This window comes from Nilaparvata lugens, chromosome 7 (assembly GCF_014356525.2).
Source record: "Nilaparvata lugens isolate BPH chromosome 7, ASM1435652v1, whole genome shotgun sequence".
Classification (NCBI taxonomy): domain Eukaryota; kingdom Metazoa; phylum Arthropoda; class Insecta; order Hemiptera; family Delphacidae; genus Nilaparvata; species Nilaparvata lugens.
Genome location: NC_052510.1, coordinates 44,748,120 through 44,766,038, shown reverse-complemented (window position 1 = coordinate 44,766,038; position 17,919 = coordinate 44,748,120). Strand labels below are relative to the sequence as shown.

General features: G+C 33.7%; 2 protein-coding genes across 2 annotated transcripts; one reads left to right on the top strand and one right to left on the bottom strand.

The window, feature by feature from the left end:
* Positions 1-694: 694 nt before the first annotated feature.
* LOC120352428 (target of rapamycin complex 2 subunit MAPKAP1-like) lies at positions 695-14,905 on the top strand. Its single transcript, XM_039432855.1, has 8 exons — positions 695-812; positions 1,783-1,925; positions 7,717-7,880; positions 8,656-8,820; positions 9,433-9,485; positions 9,955-10,101; positions 12,839-12,992; positions 14,096-14,905. Exons 1-8 carry the CDS (start codon positions 740-742, stop codon positions 14,304-14,306), a joined length of 1,110 nt encoding a protein of 369 aa, XP_039288789.1. The 5' UTR covers positions 695-739; the 3' UTR covers positions 14,307-14,905.
* Positions 14,906-15,180: 275 nt separating this feature from the next.
* LOC120352427 (kinesin-like protein KIF3A) lies at positions 15,181-17,579 on the bottom strand. Its single transcript, XM_039432854.1, has one exon. It carries the CDS (start codon positions 17,471-17,473, stop codon positions 15,536-15,538), a length of 1,938 nt encoding a protein of 645 aa, XP_039288788.1. The 5' UTR covers positions 17,474-17,579; the 3' UTR covers positions 15,181-15,535.
* Positions 17,580-17,919: the final 340 nt, after the last annotated feature.

The following is a 17,919-nucleotide window of genomic DNA, read 5'->3' as shown; positions in this document are numbered from 1 at the left end:
TTAATGAAGATTGGTTATAATTTTGATTGTTTTTTAGAGATTTTATTGTGAGTTCATTAGGCAATGTCTCTCAACCTTAATTAATATTATAAGTAGAATTTTGATCATGAGTTAATTTTATTAGGTAGTATGAGACTTTATGCTACTGAGCTTATGAATAAGGTTAGAACCTTCATTATGAGTTTAATTTCATTGTCTGCAAGGCTGCTTCAAGCAACTAAGGTTATTAATTCTTGATTATGATTCTGAATAAATTAAGGAACTCTGGCACATATTCTTAAAATGGAATGTGGAATTTTATTGTGAGTTCATTAGGCAATGTCTCTCAACCTTAATTAATATTATAAGTAGAATTTTGATCATGAGTTAATTTTATTAGGTAGTATGAGACTTTATGCTACTGAGCTTATGAATAAGGTTAGAACCTTCATTATGAGTTTAATTTCATTGTCTGCAAGGCTGCTTCAAGCAACTAAGGTTATTAATTCTTGATTATGATTCTGAATAAATTGAGGAACTCTGGCACATATTCTTAAAATAATCAGAAACATTTACAGAGCATCATGGTTAAAATGTGCATGTATAAAATGTTCTAATTGTAAATTATTAATGAATGGTATGCTATTAAAACATGTTTACCATATTTTTAACTGACTGTATATTATTTTTACACTATTTTCTACTTACAGATATGGAGTATGGTCGGTTCCGGTCAAATACTGCAGTCAGGCTTAAAAAGATGGATGAGGAAAGGAAAAAGGCTTCGAGTGTTCGCCATGTCAAATGGGAAAAGCCTCATGTCTGTATAACAGGTGAATAAAACTGAATTTGGATCAAAATAAAATAGTTTTTCATATATAAAAGCCACTAAAATGCTCATGTCCAACTGAATTATAAATTCTTCAATTTTACTAACCATAAAGAACTACTAGTTAATCCAGACCTGAACCAGCCAGGTTAGGCTGTCGACATTCATTTTATTTAGTCACTTTGACACCGACATAGTGCCGGTTGCACAAAATCCGTTTAAATTTTAATCGTGAACCAATCAGAGATGCCGTCTTTTCAGAAAAGCCTTTCTAAGTGGTTCTCGTGAAATTAGCCACGATTAAAATTTAACCGGCATTTGTGCAACCGGGCCATGGTAGTCTAAATAGTCTGCCATGTCTTCGTAAAAGTGTTCTGAGTAAAGTCGCCTTTTCAGTACACTCTTTTAAAACTTGATTTTCTAATACAAAAATTGTCATTATAAAATAGATATTTTAAATAAGATTTTGCATAAATAATTATTCCTTTAAACTTATAACGGACTTTAGTTTGTGCATTCACTTATTGGATGAAAAGACAAACTATATTTAAAGATCCGAATCTAGTGTAAAAAAATATATATATTTCTTCGATGGTGCAAATATTAAACTGCTACTCAATATATAAATATTTTATATAGGTATAACCTATAAAGCACAGACTTTAGAAAACTCTTAAGACAGTATTTGAAAAAATAATACTCCTCACTTGTTATTTCTTTCTGCTTATTTCTCTTTTCATTTGTTTAAATCCTTTTTATACATTGAAAAACAATCAGTTACTTATTGAATTTTTATAATTATCGACTATATACTTAGATCTTTAGAGTATGTCGTGTCCCTTGTCCTAGAAATGTAGGAGGTTTAAAATTGAATAAAAATATAAAATAAATGTTCCTAAACCTGAATATCCTGTAGTTTTTTTTTTTTTTTGTTTGTTTTTCAATTGCCTATCAAATCCATTTAAACTTTTCAGATGAAGAGAAAGCTGAATTGTTCAAAAGGAAAGATTTCCGGGAAAAGAGAAAAAACTGTCAACTGAAAAGTCTGTTGAGTGAGCAGTTGGCAAAGAACCCCTTTGTGCATCCACTTCAAATCTATGCCAAGTTTGATGGAAGAGTGAGTAATCAAATTCAATCAAAATTTAGTCATCTTAACTCTTTTTTGCATTATAAAATTAAATAATCTGCGCTCTTAACCCTGCATTATTCGCGCAATTTTAGTTTCATTATTACTTTTGCAGTGTCAATTTTTCTCCATTTAATTTAATTATATTTAATTTATTCATTCAGTCATGTACAATATTATTACACTTACGTGACAAGGCACAACATGCTTATGCCCAAAACGGTCCCTTTTCAAATTTATACTACAGTCCAAATCAAAATGTAGGTTAAGCTACTATCACTTATAAAAATAACAATTTACACTTCAAAAAGCAAACAAATCTTCAATCATAGATAGATATCATGAATAACTAAATCTCACAAAATTATAAACAATTAGGCCTATCCAAAAATCTAAATTTCAGATAAATCAGGAAAATTTTGATCCGAAAACTTGATGCACTATTTAGCATTCCTGAAACAATTTTCTTTGCAAATCCGTAAATTGAATGCATTTATTGACCGAAGCGAAGCTGAGGTCTTAGTTTCGACTCGATCGGCTTTTGTCTGTTTGTTTGTTTGTACCGCAGTTACAGTCGCAGTTATTGTCCGATTTGGATGAAATTTGGTATGCAAGTTCTTTGAAACAAGGCGTAGAAACGTATGTGTAACGATTTTTGATAAGACCTCTGTTTTCTTGTAATATTTAAAAAACGGCAAACTAACCTCCATCCAGAAAGGATGTGTCTTTGAAGATACAGCAATTCATTTTCATACTTTTTCGCATATATTGTTACGAGCACATGGTGACCGAGTCGGTTAGACCGTGGTTACACCGGACTTATCAAGGAGGTACCCTTATATCAAATACATACCTTTTAAATGAAACAAGACTGAGAAATTGTCAAAAAACCAGATTTATTGATACTTAGAAAGACCGATTTCGGTGTAATTACCGAAACCGGTCTTTCTAAGTATCAATAAATCTGTTTTTTGTGTTAAGTACCGAAACCGGTCTTTCTAAGTATCAATAAATCTGGTTTTTTGACAATTTCTCATTCTTTTTTCATTTAAAAGGTATGTATTTGATGTAAGGGTACCTCCTTGATAAATCCGGTGTCCCTGGAAACAGTGTCTCTAGCACTTTCAATGGAGAAAATAATAGATGACATTGCTAAATCTTCATAATATATATACTGTACTTACTGTACTGGCCCTTCTCATTAGATTGAAAGTTGTATTCATGAGCGAGGTCTACTGTTCGCAGAACTACTAGTAACACTTAGATAACACAATGAAGAACTACACTGATACTATTTTAAATAAGATTATTCTAAACCAGAATATAGTTATCACAATTATATTTACTGGATCGTGAAATTTTATGAATAAAACTAATATTATTGTGTGATCTTTTATATTTTTAAATTGTTTAGAAGTCTCATATAAATCAAGTTAGAAAAACAAATAAGGATAACACTCATATCAATTCAATTCCAATATCTATTAGAGTATAGAAAATATTTCCACAGCCTGAAAAATGATTTATCATAAAAACGTTACATTGTTTAGTCTAGAGTTCTAACTATATGTATTCCAAATAGACACTGAAATAGGAAGCTACTGAGACATTGGCCCATATGAATAAAACCAGAGCATGGAGCATAAGGTTTTGCTCATGAACAAAAGGTAGAAGCAAAAGCATTTGCTCATTTTTTTATGAATAAGCTTTACCTTATGCTCCTGAACTCTGGAGCAAATGCTCACGTATTTTAAAGATTTTTCATCAGCTGATTCGCTTTTGTAGCCTTACTTTGTTTTTATAGCTCACGGAAGCGCTAAATATGCAAGTAGGGGGCACCGCTTGTGTTTCGTATGCTCTGTTTCCTATTTATGAATAGAGTTTTAGGTTAGTTGAGTTTAGAATTTTGAAATAATAGCGTGAAAAAATGTCATCTCAATAATAATCATCAGCATATTCTTGTAATATCAATAGCCTTCTTATAATCGTCTACACTCTCATCTTTTTAAATGCCTATTTCCTATTTTGTGATGGCTATCTTTATATAGTTCTATCTTTTGTATTTATTGTTTTGTAGGGATAATGGTGATATACATGGTGATTATTAATTATGGTAAAATAATTTAATACGTAATAGTAGAGGTGAAAATAAGTTCTTATAAACATATATCCATAAACGCTTCATTAGCGAGCTATACAGAGTGAAAGATTTCGCCCGGAATTCAGTTCCTCTGGTGAAATATACCGATGCTGAATTTTTTGGGGACTAGTTTTTAAAAAACTTATGCTGGATTCATATGGAAAAATATCTGAAAAATTGAATAAAACTAGTCTGGAAGCTGTAGTGTGAGTAGTATTTGAGAAAAAAAGTTGAAATATGCAAAAAATCTAACTAGAAAAACACAGACTTCTACGTTTGATGCCCAATAACTTTCTTTAATGACCAGTAAACAAATATTTTTTCGCAAAAAAAATTGTAGAGAATTCTATTCTGAAAATAATTATGTAAGCTGTGTAAACTAAATTTGAATAAAAGTTGAATAAAATGTATTCTTATGTAGTGCATTACACCACAAAAATTTGCTGTTTTATGAGGAGAGAACTAATAACTCATAGGTTGTAGCTGATTGCAAATAAAATATTCGGTTTTTTATGAAAAGTTTTATTTTTATATGAAAGTAACATATCTAATTGACATTGAACTTATACCAAAAGACTAAAGATGATGTTCAAAGTGACCTCCGTTGTTCTTAATGCATATGTTCAGACGTCTTCCCATCGATTGTCGGACCCGTTCAAATATTCCAAGAGTCTGCTTTATCATTTCTATTCCGTTCAAAATCCTTAATAGGAGTTCTTCAATGGTATCAATCGGAGTATTGTATACTAAGGTTTTCAAGTGTCCTCAAACATAAAAATCCAAAGGATTTAAGTCTGGTGAACTAGCTGGCCATGGTACTGGCTCACCTCGGCCTATCCATTGATTTGGAAAGCTGTGATTCAGGTGTTCACGAACAGCAACACTGAAGTGTGCTGGAGCTCCATCATGCATAAACCAAATGTTTTGGCGCAACTGAAGAGGTACATCTTCAAGTAAGATCCTCTCTCTTCAATAGCTCCTCTCTCAAAAAGTTTAAGTAGATTATGCCATTAAGCCTGGGAGGAAGCTCGAACAGAAGTAGATATTCTCCTATGATTCCTGCCCAAATGTTTAATGAAAACTGATGTTGTGGATGATTAGGATTGATGGCATGAGGATTCTCATATGCCCAAATATGTTGGTTGTGGACGTTAACGATAGGTGTTCTTGTAAAGTGTGCCTCGTCGATAAATAAAACGGTTGTTAAAAAGTTTGGTTAACAAGTTTTTCTAAAAACCATTGGCAAATACCAGCACGAGGAATACAGTCTCGTGGCAATAGAGTATGAACTTTCTGGAGGTGGTATGGATGTAATTGTTGCTCTTTTAGTATCCTCCAAATAATAGATTGATTGACATTAAACTGCACTGACAATTCTCTCGTGCTCTTCTCTGGATGTTCATAAATTTCATTGAGAACTTGTTCTTCTAACTCAAAAGTCATAGATCGGGGTCTGCCTGCATAAATGTGCTCTTTGGATATCAAAGAACCTGTTTCAGACAGACGTTTATGAATAGTGGCAAAAAACCTTGAACTTGGACATACTCGGTTAGGAAAGTTCTCGTGATACAAACGTCTTGCTTCAGTACTATTACAGTGTCCTATTCCATACATTAAATGCATGTCAGCTAATTCGGAGTTTGAATAATGTCTAAAATTACCTGTCATTTTTAAAAAAGTTAACACTTAACACAAAAGCAAAGTGAAATGGTTACAAATAACTGTTCAATAGATTAAATAAGAAACAGCGCGGTTACAGTAGTCCTAACTTACAGTTTGTTGTTTTGTTCAACAGTGAGCTAAAATATTTCTTAAAATAATTTTCAGCTGATAATTTCTTTTGAATATTTTCTTATTTAGAACTAAATAAATCAGCTGTTTTGGAACAGCTGTTATTTAAATCCATGTTTTATTTGCAATCAAACCTATGAGTTATTAGTTCTCTCCTCTTGAATGAAAAAGACTAAGAAATTGTCAAAAAACCACTGATTTATTGATAATTAGAAAGACCGGTTTCGGTTATTACACCATTGTCAATCTCTGATAAGAGTTTATATACTTGATAAACTCTTACGTGATAAACTCTTATCAGAGATTGACAATGGTGTAATAACCGAAACCGGTCTTTCTAATTATCAATAAATCAGTGGTTTTTTGACAATTTCTTAGTCTTTTTCATTTAATTACCACAATATCAACTTCTCAACTACACAAAAAGTTCTCTCCTCATAAAACAGCTTTTTTTATGTAATTTACTACATATTTTATTCAAATTTAGTTTATACAGCTTACATAATTCTTTTCAGAATAAAATTCTCTACAATTTTTATCACGAAAATTTATTTGTTTACTGGTCATTAAAGAAAGTTATTGAGCATCAAACGTAGAAGTCTGTGTTTTTCTAGTTAGATTTTTTGCGTATTTCAACTTTTTCCACAAAAACTACTCACACTACAGCTTCCAGACTAGTTTTATTCAATTTTTCAGATATTTTTCCATATGAATCCAGCATAAGTTTTTTAAAAACTAGTCCCCAAACAATTCAGCATCGGTGTATTTCACCAGAGGAACTGAATTCCGGGCGAAATCTTTCACTCTGTATAGCTCGCTAATGAAGCGTTCATGGATATGTGTTTATAAGAACTTTTTTCTTATTTTTACCTCTACTATTACGTATTAAATTATTTTACCATAATTAAGAATCACCATGTATATCATGGTTGAATCTAAAAAGAGTTTTATAGTTCTCAACTATTGGTTGTGATCGTATCTGGTATAGTTTCCTCTTCCTCATACGAATTAGTTGAGCCATTTCACTATGAGCAAAAGATGATAAGCTGCTCTAGACTAGACCCACTTTTTTCGAAGCATTTGCTTCAAAAGTTGAGCAAATTCTCTAGTTTATTCATACAATTTTGAGTATAAGCTTTTACTTTTGAGCAAATGCTCAAACTATTTTTTTGATGAGCATGAGCAGAAGGTTTTGCTCACGTTTATTCATAGAAAATGAAGCAAATGCTCCATATTTTAGAAGTATGAGCAAATGCTCAACTTTATTCATATTGCCCATTCATATCAGTAATGTGAACTGCAGGACCCCAAGGACATAATATTTCATATTTGTTGAAATAATCTAATTCTAGATACCTGTTTAAAATAATTTCAGTTTCTTTGGAATCTACAAACAGCCAAATCTAATCTTTCATCTGACTTCCTATTTCAAGTATTTGAAATACTCAAATACTCAATACCTTCTTACCAATATTTCAATAGCTTGTTTCCACAACTATTTACTCTTACTTATGTCAGTTTTATGGAAATGTTTTTATTGTATATGAGTTGTGTTAGTATTATTGTAGTGTATATATTATGTGTTCTTACATAATTTCAATGTTTTAAAATAACTATAAAAGTTTTCGTTTAATAATTACTTTGATACATTAGACTTTCGTTTAATATTAATTATTGATTATAAAATTGATCCATTAGAAAATTTAAATTCATTCGTTCAAATTAAGCTCAGTGGTGTAGTAAAATTTCCAACGATGTAGCCTACCTAGAATAGAATGTATTCTAGGTACATTGGTTTCAAGCTTTTAATGGTATGTTATGATTTCGAATTATTGTCGAATTTCTTTGCAGACACAGGTTGGCATTGCTACTAAGAAGTTCCTAATCTACCTACCAATGCTAGAAGATAACAACTATCCTCTGGTGGTGCAAGTTGTCAGCTATGCTAAAATACAAGACCTCATTGGACTTATATCCTGGCAGTGTTCATCAGAGTATCCAGATGTTGTCTTTAAGTGAGTATATCCAGATTCAAACAGAATATTTATTATTGAACAGCAACAGTTTTCATAAAAAATAATTTGCTAGAAAAAGGTGTTAAAATATAACTTTTACACTTGAACTTGAGTTTTAAATGTAATAGTTAATATACCAATTATGTAAAAAAAAAAACAATTGAACTGCTGCCTGCTATTTTTCCAAAGCTTCCTTGTTGTTATGCATTCAGCGCTCTTTGAGCCGCTCAGTCTCCTCCAGCCGCTTGTACCGTAAACATGTAGTTTGATAGTTTCAATAAACGCTCTTTATTCTTCCGTACTCGTTTCTATTATCATTAACTTCTATTATTAATAACAATAGAAAGGAGAATAATCAATAACTATTCCGTTATACTCCGATTCTATCACCCATTCACAAGCATCGATCTTATCTGGGCATCATCCTCAATTAAAAAAATCTTAAAATCTTGTAATTAATGGTTGTGCCAAGCTTGTATATTTTTCATTTTATTTATGAATCTACCACAATATTAGATAAGCTTCAATACTTTATACATCAACTGAAATATTGTATGCCATATTAATGCATTCAGAATTAAATAACTGCTATACTTTCTTTTAATAATTATAATGAAGGCACAAGAATCTCAGGCAAGAATCTATGGACCTAAACTACGACTAAATGAATGTATTTCCTCCTTGAACGCTTTGTCCGTGCGGAGGGTGGAATAAATTCTAATTTTGAGTGAATTGGAGTTGCATGTTGATGTATGTCATTGCTGTTGTGTTACAGGAGCGTTGAGAATTACAGTCTGTACATGGCAGAGGACGACGGAGAGGTCGATTTCGCCTTTCCTTGTTTGGAGCCCAAAGAGACTGTCGCTAAATTTGGATTTAAGATTTTAGCTCTTGTAGAAAATGACCAAAGTCATGCTAGGCATGAAAGACTATCTACCACGTAAGTATATCTGTTATACAAACTTCTATTATATAAATTCTCCAATGATTTTCATAATACAGTAACATACTTTCAATATCATAAAGCACGAAATATACTTGCAATATTTTCTACAATATAGTACGTACTTATAACAACAGTCAACCCGGAGTAAAAATGTGCGGCCACTGCTGATCGCAGTACCTATCACGTATTTACTACAGTTGTGTAGCCTACTTTTCTATTCATCTGTGTAAGAAGGTACTATATTCTACAATAATATTGCAGGTCTATGGGCCGCTTGAGTTTCCATGAAAAATTAATACAATTATATAAGTTTCCATAATCAAAATATTATCTTTAAAATCATTTCAGGAAATTTTACAGAATAGACAATATTGTAAAAATTGTATTGAGAACTGTGCAAGCAATCTGTTTTAGCTTATGATTTTTTCCATTACAGTAGTTTGCTTTGCAAATTTTACCAGTCTAATATAAAATTTAAATAAAAATCATGTAATTTATATTGTGTGAGATCTTTGAAAACATTTTACAATTCTCATTCTAAAAAATTATCAAGCTTTTTTCAAAATTGAAATGAAAGAATTTGAGTTGATGTTTTGTTTTTTACAGACACATACTGGTAGATAAGTGTGATGATGCCAGTAGTTCATCTCTAGCCAAAGGTAATAGTTTATTCAACACTCATTTGTCATTCTTGATTAAAAACTCCAATGATGCAAAATGGAAATGTATTTAGTTCCGTACCGTACTACAGTATCACGTGGGAATAGTTGGAGGACACAAAATAATAATTTAATAGGAATACATTTATTCAATTCAGTCTTAGCAAGAGTAGACAGAAGCCATGAGTTTTGTGCTAAAGTTTTGGCTTTCAATCGCTTGACAAACTCTTGAGTGATGTTCTGATGTCCATGAAAGACATTTGTCAAAATCACTATTACGATTATTTATAATTTTAGTCAGAGCAATTTATATTTTTCAACGTGTTGTTGTTCTACGTTTGATCTAATTTTGTTAGATCTCATGAAATTTAATTTATATTTGTCAATGTGTTGGTTTTTTAAACTATTTGTTTTATCTGACTTCGATTAATTTTGATTATTACTAATAAATGTTTTGAATGTGTTTTAGGTAAAGCGTTCAACGAAAATAACCAACAAACTGATGGAGGGTATATGGAGCGTGTGCAGGGGGACATGAATGCTATTGACGCTACTCTGTTCCAATCGTTTCAAGTGTATATATTAGGTACTGTTAGGAGAAACTTAGTGCATTTAGGTGAGAATAATCCACTTACTATAGTTTAATTATAGTGCATTGCATGATTTATTGACCGAGAGAAGTGAGGTCTAAGATTCAAGTCGACGGTTTTGCATTTCTCTTTATGTTTGAATGTTTATATGTTTATATGTTGCGCATTAACAGCGGAACGCAGCAATATATTTTCATGAAATTTGACAGGTATGTTCCTTTTTGAATTTTGCGTCGACGTATACATAAGGTTTTTTTAAAATTTTGCATTTGAAGGATAATACAACAGAAAAAGGAGTTTCCTTCGAACACCAATATTACCGTAAAAATCAGACTATAGAATTATTCATCATAAATCAGCTGTCCAGTGGACTATAATCATAGAAAAACGATAGCACTATTGTTTAAACTTACGCTATTGTTTCTCTATGCTATAATACTACCCGTTCAAAAACATCGAACATCTTGTGGAGTATAATACTACCCGTTCAAAAACATCGAACATCTTGAAAATGTATCTTTCCATCAACGATAGTAGACAGTATTGTCTACTAACTTTGTCTTTCCATAAGCTGAGGCCATGATTCTAGTTTGGAGTTATTGATAGGTAAGGAAAGTATTGCTTTCCGAAACAAATTAAGGTACCCCAATTTCCAAATTTCTAAACGTTTCAAGGTCCCATGAGTCCAAAAAAGTGGTTTTTGGGTATTGGTCTGTGTGTGTGTGTGTGTATGTATGAGTGTATGTGCGTCTGTGTACACGATATCTCATCTCCCAATTAACGGAATGACTTGAAATTTGGAACTCAAGGTCCTTATAGTATAAGGATCCGACACGAACAATTTCGATCAAATGCAATTCAAGATGGCGGCTAAAATGCCGAATATGTTGTCAAAAACAGGGATTTTCGCGATTTTCTCGAAAACGGCTCCAACGATTTTGATCAAATTTATACCTAAAAGTCATTGATAAGCTCTATCAACTGCCACAAGTCATATATCTGTAAAAATTTCAGGAGCTCCGCCCCATCTATGCAAAGTTTGATTTTAGATTCCCAATTATCAGGCTTCAGTTACAATTTAAACAAAAAATTTCAAGTGAAAAAGATTGAATATAAAAATCTCTACAATTAATGTTCAGTAACATTTTCACTTAAAATTGAAAATAAACTCGAAGTTCGAGAAAATAAGATTATTCAATTGGCAAACTGTTGGCAAGGGTTGATTCTATTAAATCATTCTCTATGAAGAGATAGCAGACTTCATGTGTCTGCAGCGTTATTGTCCTGTCACCAGCTGGCTTAGATCTTCGATCTTAGATTAGACTTTAGATGCGCGTGAACACTAGCGTCAGTTGATCAGTTTTCATAACGGCAAGGAAAGTTGTGTGAGTGCGCCACACTAGATTTTTTACATTTTTCTTTTTTAATCTGATGATTAAAATTGCAACAAATATTATTGAAAAGAAATTGATTTCTAAAATTATGAAAAGTGAGAAATGAAGTTTGTAGGAAATCAGCATTATGGTAGTTTATTTTGTTAATTTCAACACACCGATTTCTCGCCAACACAACAACACAGAGTGTTCTCTGATGGGTTAATTGGATTGGCGTATCGACGGCAGCCAGAACTGATAACAGCGCTCACACTCACATTCCGGGACGACACGCCACGGTACGATAGGACAGAAAGCACTTTGTTTATTTAGGATATTTTGAGACATTTTAAATTGATAAATTATTTATTAATTTATGAGAAAATATAACAACAGGTCAATGTAACTTACTGTTCACAGAACTACTAGTAAATATATTTTCGGCCCTAGGTGCGAAATATACTATTGTTTATTGTTTATGTTTGGAATAGACCTGCTATTACTTTTTGATACACTACTTGAAAAAAAATTATTTATTAGTCAATAATACTATAGAGAAACAATAGCATAAGTAGATATCCCATGGTATAGGGCGTTTATGTCGCAACTTTTACTATTATCTCAAGCCGATAGTTCATGTAGTTCTTTCCCGTGAAGCTGTGTGACACTGGTAGTCTCTCATATTGTGCCGTTCATACACTCTCACCCCCAACAAAACAGTAAAATTCGATAATAATCAACAGTAATCGGCTTGAGATAACAGTAAAAGTTACGACATAAATGTCCTATACCATGGGATATCTACTTACGCTATTGTTTTTCTATGATAATACTCTATGATTAATGTTTGTTTTTCCAGATCATTATCGTATATTGTTTATTCATTTTTTGACAAATATATTGCTATAGAACAAGTGATGTTGATACTCTAATGTATTAATGTAATGTATTTTTAATGTTGTCACTTACACATTTATTTCAAAAATGAGGTTTTACTTCTCATGCCACAATAAAGTCCGTGCAAACCTTAGTTTACAGTACGGGGCTTTATAAACAATGTAATTTCTTACTAGAATAGGAGCTCACTGTTGCCGTTTTTATGATGATTCTATCAGAATGATCTACTCTTTTTTCACTCCTTCACAAAATTACTTCATATGCTTTTTCTTGAATCTGGTATCACTCTACTCCATTATAGCTATGCTGCAATTCAAGTTTTGTATAGTGAATTTTCTAAAAGTTGTTATATTTTCACTTCCAAGAATCTCATAAACTAAAACTGGATAGTTCAGATAGAATTAATGGACTTCACACCATTGGCTGAGAGAACCGAACAATAATTGGATTATTGTACTATTTTGATTAATAATCTATTTTGGAATTGTTTAAGGTATATCTGGAGAGAAAGTGGAATTTTATCCGGCTGTAAATCAGCGTTCAAGTGCCAGGTTTAAATGGGCGCAACAAAAAGCGGCCCGATATCATATGGACTCAATAGTGGCGTGTGATCTTACTGAGACCAAGTCAAATAAATCAAACTTTAGGTGAGAAAGTAATTCAACAACGCTTTTATTTTAAAGATTTATTCGCACATATCAGTATCAGTGTCCTGTTCGAGTTCGGTTTAATGAAAATATTCTTTCCATGACTCGCTCGGCCGGCTGAGTGGGAATAGTCTCATAAGAAACAATGGATGGAATATTTTCACTGTAACGGACACGGTCTCTGATACTGATATTTGAGAATCCAGATATATGGTGTGCAATATGCGTATTCTTATGACGTTTTGAACTATTTTCACTAGAAAAGTCGTTCTACTCGCTTAAAATCTGTAGGTACCTATTGAACAAAGATATATCTCACAAATTATATTTTAAAGTAGGTTGACTTAGCATTTTTATTTTTATCTTGATATAGTTAGTATCATGCCAATAACAAGCAGCAACATGAGACTAATTCCTATTTCTGTAGCGACCTCAGTACCTCTTACCTGTTGCTCTGCCGTGCAGTGACTTTCCGCATATTTTATTGTTCAAAGCTCATCTTTGAAACAAAAATTAGATTAAGTTAATTATTCATTTATTCATCAATACAATCACAAATCATAATCTATAGTATGACTGAGCTTTGTGAAAATCACAAAGATTGCGCTGGGCTGGTCATGTAGAGAGAATGGCTGACCATCGAATGTCAAAATCAATTTATAAGTCCAGGATGGAGGGTAGAAGACGGCAAGGGAGGCCACGCAACCGATGGAGAGATGAAGTGGAGGATGGGGACAAAAGGCATGTGGCCTTGATGTGTGGAGGGCTCTAGTAAGAGAGGCTAAAGCTCACATCGAGCTGTAATGACAGAAGAAGATGAATGAGCAAGAGCAACAGGCCTTGTCCAAAACTGCCCAACTCCCAAATTTTATAAATACAGTAGTTAAATTTCCAAAAAATAGGTTATATTTTCACTGCTAAAAATTTGAGTCCAATTATATTTTCATAAGTATAAATGCCGTGCAGTTGAAAAAGTTGTGTTGATTGGTGGAATCCATATACGTTTTTAATAATATGATGCATGGTGTTATTTTCATATCGTTGGTTAGAAAAACATATTTACTGTTGGCGCTCCTAAAACAGCTGCAATTGTAATTGGACAGGCTAGTGTACGATCAGATGACGGGGGAGGGACCCGTGTTTAAGCACCACGACTTCGAGGTGGAGCAACGCACGGCCAAGGAGATCGTGCAGAAGGTCAATCACATCCTCGACCTGAGGCCCTCGTCAGCCCGCAGAAAAGAGTACCTCGCTCTCAGGGAGCACAAGTCGCATCGCAAGAAGAGCTTTCCGCACAGTCTAGTTCCCAGATGATTAGAGCTAGTCATTAGCTATTACTCTCAACTATCCTACACATTGTCATATCTTCTTCATTTCAACTTACTAGCATTGCTGTAACGATTTTATCGGTTAGTTTTTCAAACTATCAAACTTCCCACTATCGCACCTTGGAAAAACGCATTGTACAGCAGATACTCAGTTTTTTTTCATTTTATTTTATTCATTATTTATTTATTGAAACCATTATGATAATCATAGCAAATCGTTATCATCATTGAATCATTCATATTTGCTACTATTCATCGATAACTTCAGTAAAAAGTAATTGTTAAAACCACTTATCGTACAGCAGATTCTCATTTTTCATATCTTCAATCGAGCATTTTTCTTTCAACACGTATTATTATTTATTGGAATAATCACATTTGCTTTAATTCATTGATATCTTTGATAAAGAATTTCTGTCATCAATGAAATAAATGATCGTACATCAGTCATCAGGAACTGCCAGAATTACTAAAACGTCCCTTCTTTGTTTCTATGTTGTAATATCGCTACTCAATTATTGATTACTATGCGTTGAAAACAGTTTATTCTCCAAATACTATAGAAATACGGTATAATTAATGGTATAAAGACTACTGACACCTCTCCAAACCACTCACTTTATTCATTCATTCTCTTTCCAACTTTTTTATAGTCATAAACATTTGTTGCTATTAGGAATTTATTCATAAGCATTGGCATTAATTTGAAACAATCACATTGTCGCTATTAGTTTTGATAATTCTCCATTTTTTATTGTGGGTTGATTGAAAGGAATTAAATATACAGTAATCAACAAAGTCATCTTCTGGCAACACCGACCGATCATTTCCATTGCAGTTTGATAACCGTTATCATTTTCAAAGCCTTCAATTCTTTTGATATCATTATTCAAGTTAATCGTGTGCTAATCCTACAAAACACTAACGATACAGTATTACAAAACGTAATACTGAATAGATTGTAGGTACAACCTAACTAAATTTGATTCTTTATTTCCATATGAGAGTTGTTGATCATTCTGTCTGGAACCACTTTTATTTTTCCACCCTAAGAATTATGCAAATTCTACTGTAATTCAGTGTTTTCGAATTCGTCATAATTCTAAGGCACAAAATAGATATTATCTATGTACATCAGATAAGAATGATCATTCATGCATTTTTGTTGACTAGAATATTGCATATTTGTTGAATATCTCGAAGTGCAGAGCAGAACTACTGAAGAATCGCATTAACAGATCGATTGGAATTGCTAGATTTTGCTCGCATCTTATTTTTGGAATGACTAGTTGCGTAGTCGTCGTAAGTTAGATACACAGAGGATAGATCTGGCTGGAAAACCTCTTGACTCTGAGCCGAAGTTCTCTCATTGGCTGACTTGCGCATGTTGTTTCCAGTGTAGGCCACACACTTCAGTTGCCACTCTCCAATGTCCTCATTCCAATGTGAATGTCTCTGGATAAGTTCCTTATACTTTTCGGGAATGTACATTTTGAGGAGGGCCTCCTGCAGACCCAACTCCTTGTTGAGCTGTCGCACGTTGTCCAGCAGACCTTCCATCTCTCTCTGGTTCTCGGCGCAGACGTCCTTCTGCTCAACCTGAGCGTCCCGGATCAAACCCTGCAGCCGCTTCAGCTTCCGCGAAATGCCCACCGCTTCCTCCTGCAGACTCGAATACTTCTCCTCGATGTCGATATGCTCTGCCGATTTCTGTTCCAGTCTCTGTTTCAACATTTCCTCTTCAGTTTTGCGTTTTTCCAATTCTTTGGCTGATTCTTCCAAAAGTTTCTCTTGTTCTTCAGCTTTGTCCAAGAGATTTTCCCCACCGACCAGTATTTTCTTCTCCAAACTTTCCAACTTTTCTTGCAGTTGTTTATGCTCGGTCATAGCCAAAGCCAATTCTTCCTCTTCTTTTTCACTGACATCTTCAGCTTGGTTAATCTGTAGAGCGTTCTTCAATTTAAGTTTCTCCTCAATATTTACATCATCGTCCAATTCAGCATCAAATACACCTTCTTCGAGCTGCTTACGTAAATGTTCAATTTCAGCTTGAAACTGACGAAGCAACGCATCTTTTGGATCTTCGTTGATGCGCGCCTTATTGCATATTTTCTTGGCTCTACTGGCATAGCGCAACGTGCTGATTGTCTCGTCGTAGTTATAGGCAGCTGGGCCCACTGTTGCACACATAACTGTTTTTGAATTTCCACCAAGCGAATCTTGTAGAATTCGCGTCAACTTAGAGTTCCTGTAAGGTATATGCGTGCATTTACCATCGACCAAGGCTGAGATGACATTGCCAAGAGTGGACAGCGACAAATTGATTTTGGTGCCTTCTTTCAGCCTCTGTCCGGTGGCCTCAGTTTTACTCTGCCTTTCACAGCCAGCTAGATCAACAAGATGCAGTCGTCCCATCTTGACATGTTCCTTCCCATCTGTATCTTTTTGAATAGTTTCAATAGTTATATTGAATATAGCATGAGATCTTGAGCTATGGGTGTTCATGGCCGTGGCACCAACAACGCGATTTTTATTGCCAAGTGTCATGATGCGGTCCATATCATCAGCATTGTTCACTACGAAAGTTGACAGGTCTTTTATATAAACACCCACATCCGGTCTCTCTTTAACGTCCAATCGTGCCGTCGGATTTTTTGACAGCAGATCTCTGATTTCCTCATTGTAAATTTCAAAATAAGATACTCTAACTAGAAATCTGGTGCCTTCGTTAGATTTAGCGATATGGCCGAAAATGTGGGCGAACGAGTTGGGTATGATGCCCTTCTCCTCAGGCTCACTCCTGTTACCCTCCATGGTGTACGTCTTTCCGGTGCCCGTCTGTCCGTAGGCGAATATGGTTCCATTATAGCCAGCAAGCACTTTCTCCACAATAGGGCGCGCTGTCACGTTGTACACATCTAGCTGCTTTGAATCAATATCGAAGACTGTATCGAATACGAATGTCCTGGGTGTGTCACTTGGACCAGCCTGTGGGTTTCTTACAAAAATTTGACCACTGTAACTGTTGACAGTTGTGATATTAGCATATCCACATTCTTGCTCTTTAAAACTCAATGGTCGAACTCTTATGACAACCCTCACATTTTCTATTTCCTCGTTTTTCAGCTCAGCTAATGAGAATTTGTTAGACATGTTATCAGCCCGGAATCCTTGTGTTTACTCTTTTAAATTTGAGCTAAAAAACAGTTGAGGTTTTTTATCACAGAGAATTATTCATTACAAATCACAGCTCACAACACAATCGTGTTGTGATTAATTTTTTTGTTAATTTCATAAAACTTTATTGGCCCTTTTTCTCGTATTTATTAAATCAAAATTGAATAGAATATAAGATTTGTCTGGAATATAAGTACTCTGGTTTTCGAGGTACTAAACCATTCTGACGTTTGAAAAATTTGGGTACTTTGCTAGACCCTATAATTAATAATTTTGCGCCATGTGGTATGGTGTTGAGAACCCTTCAACACAACACAATCATCATTTATCTATCTTATTTCTGTTTGATTTTATTGAAACATTTTGAAGCAGTTTTAAATTTGATCGAATGTGATTGTTTTTATTTCAAATAATTGTAATCT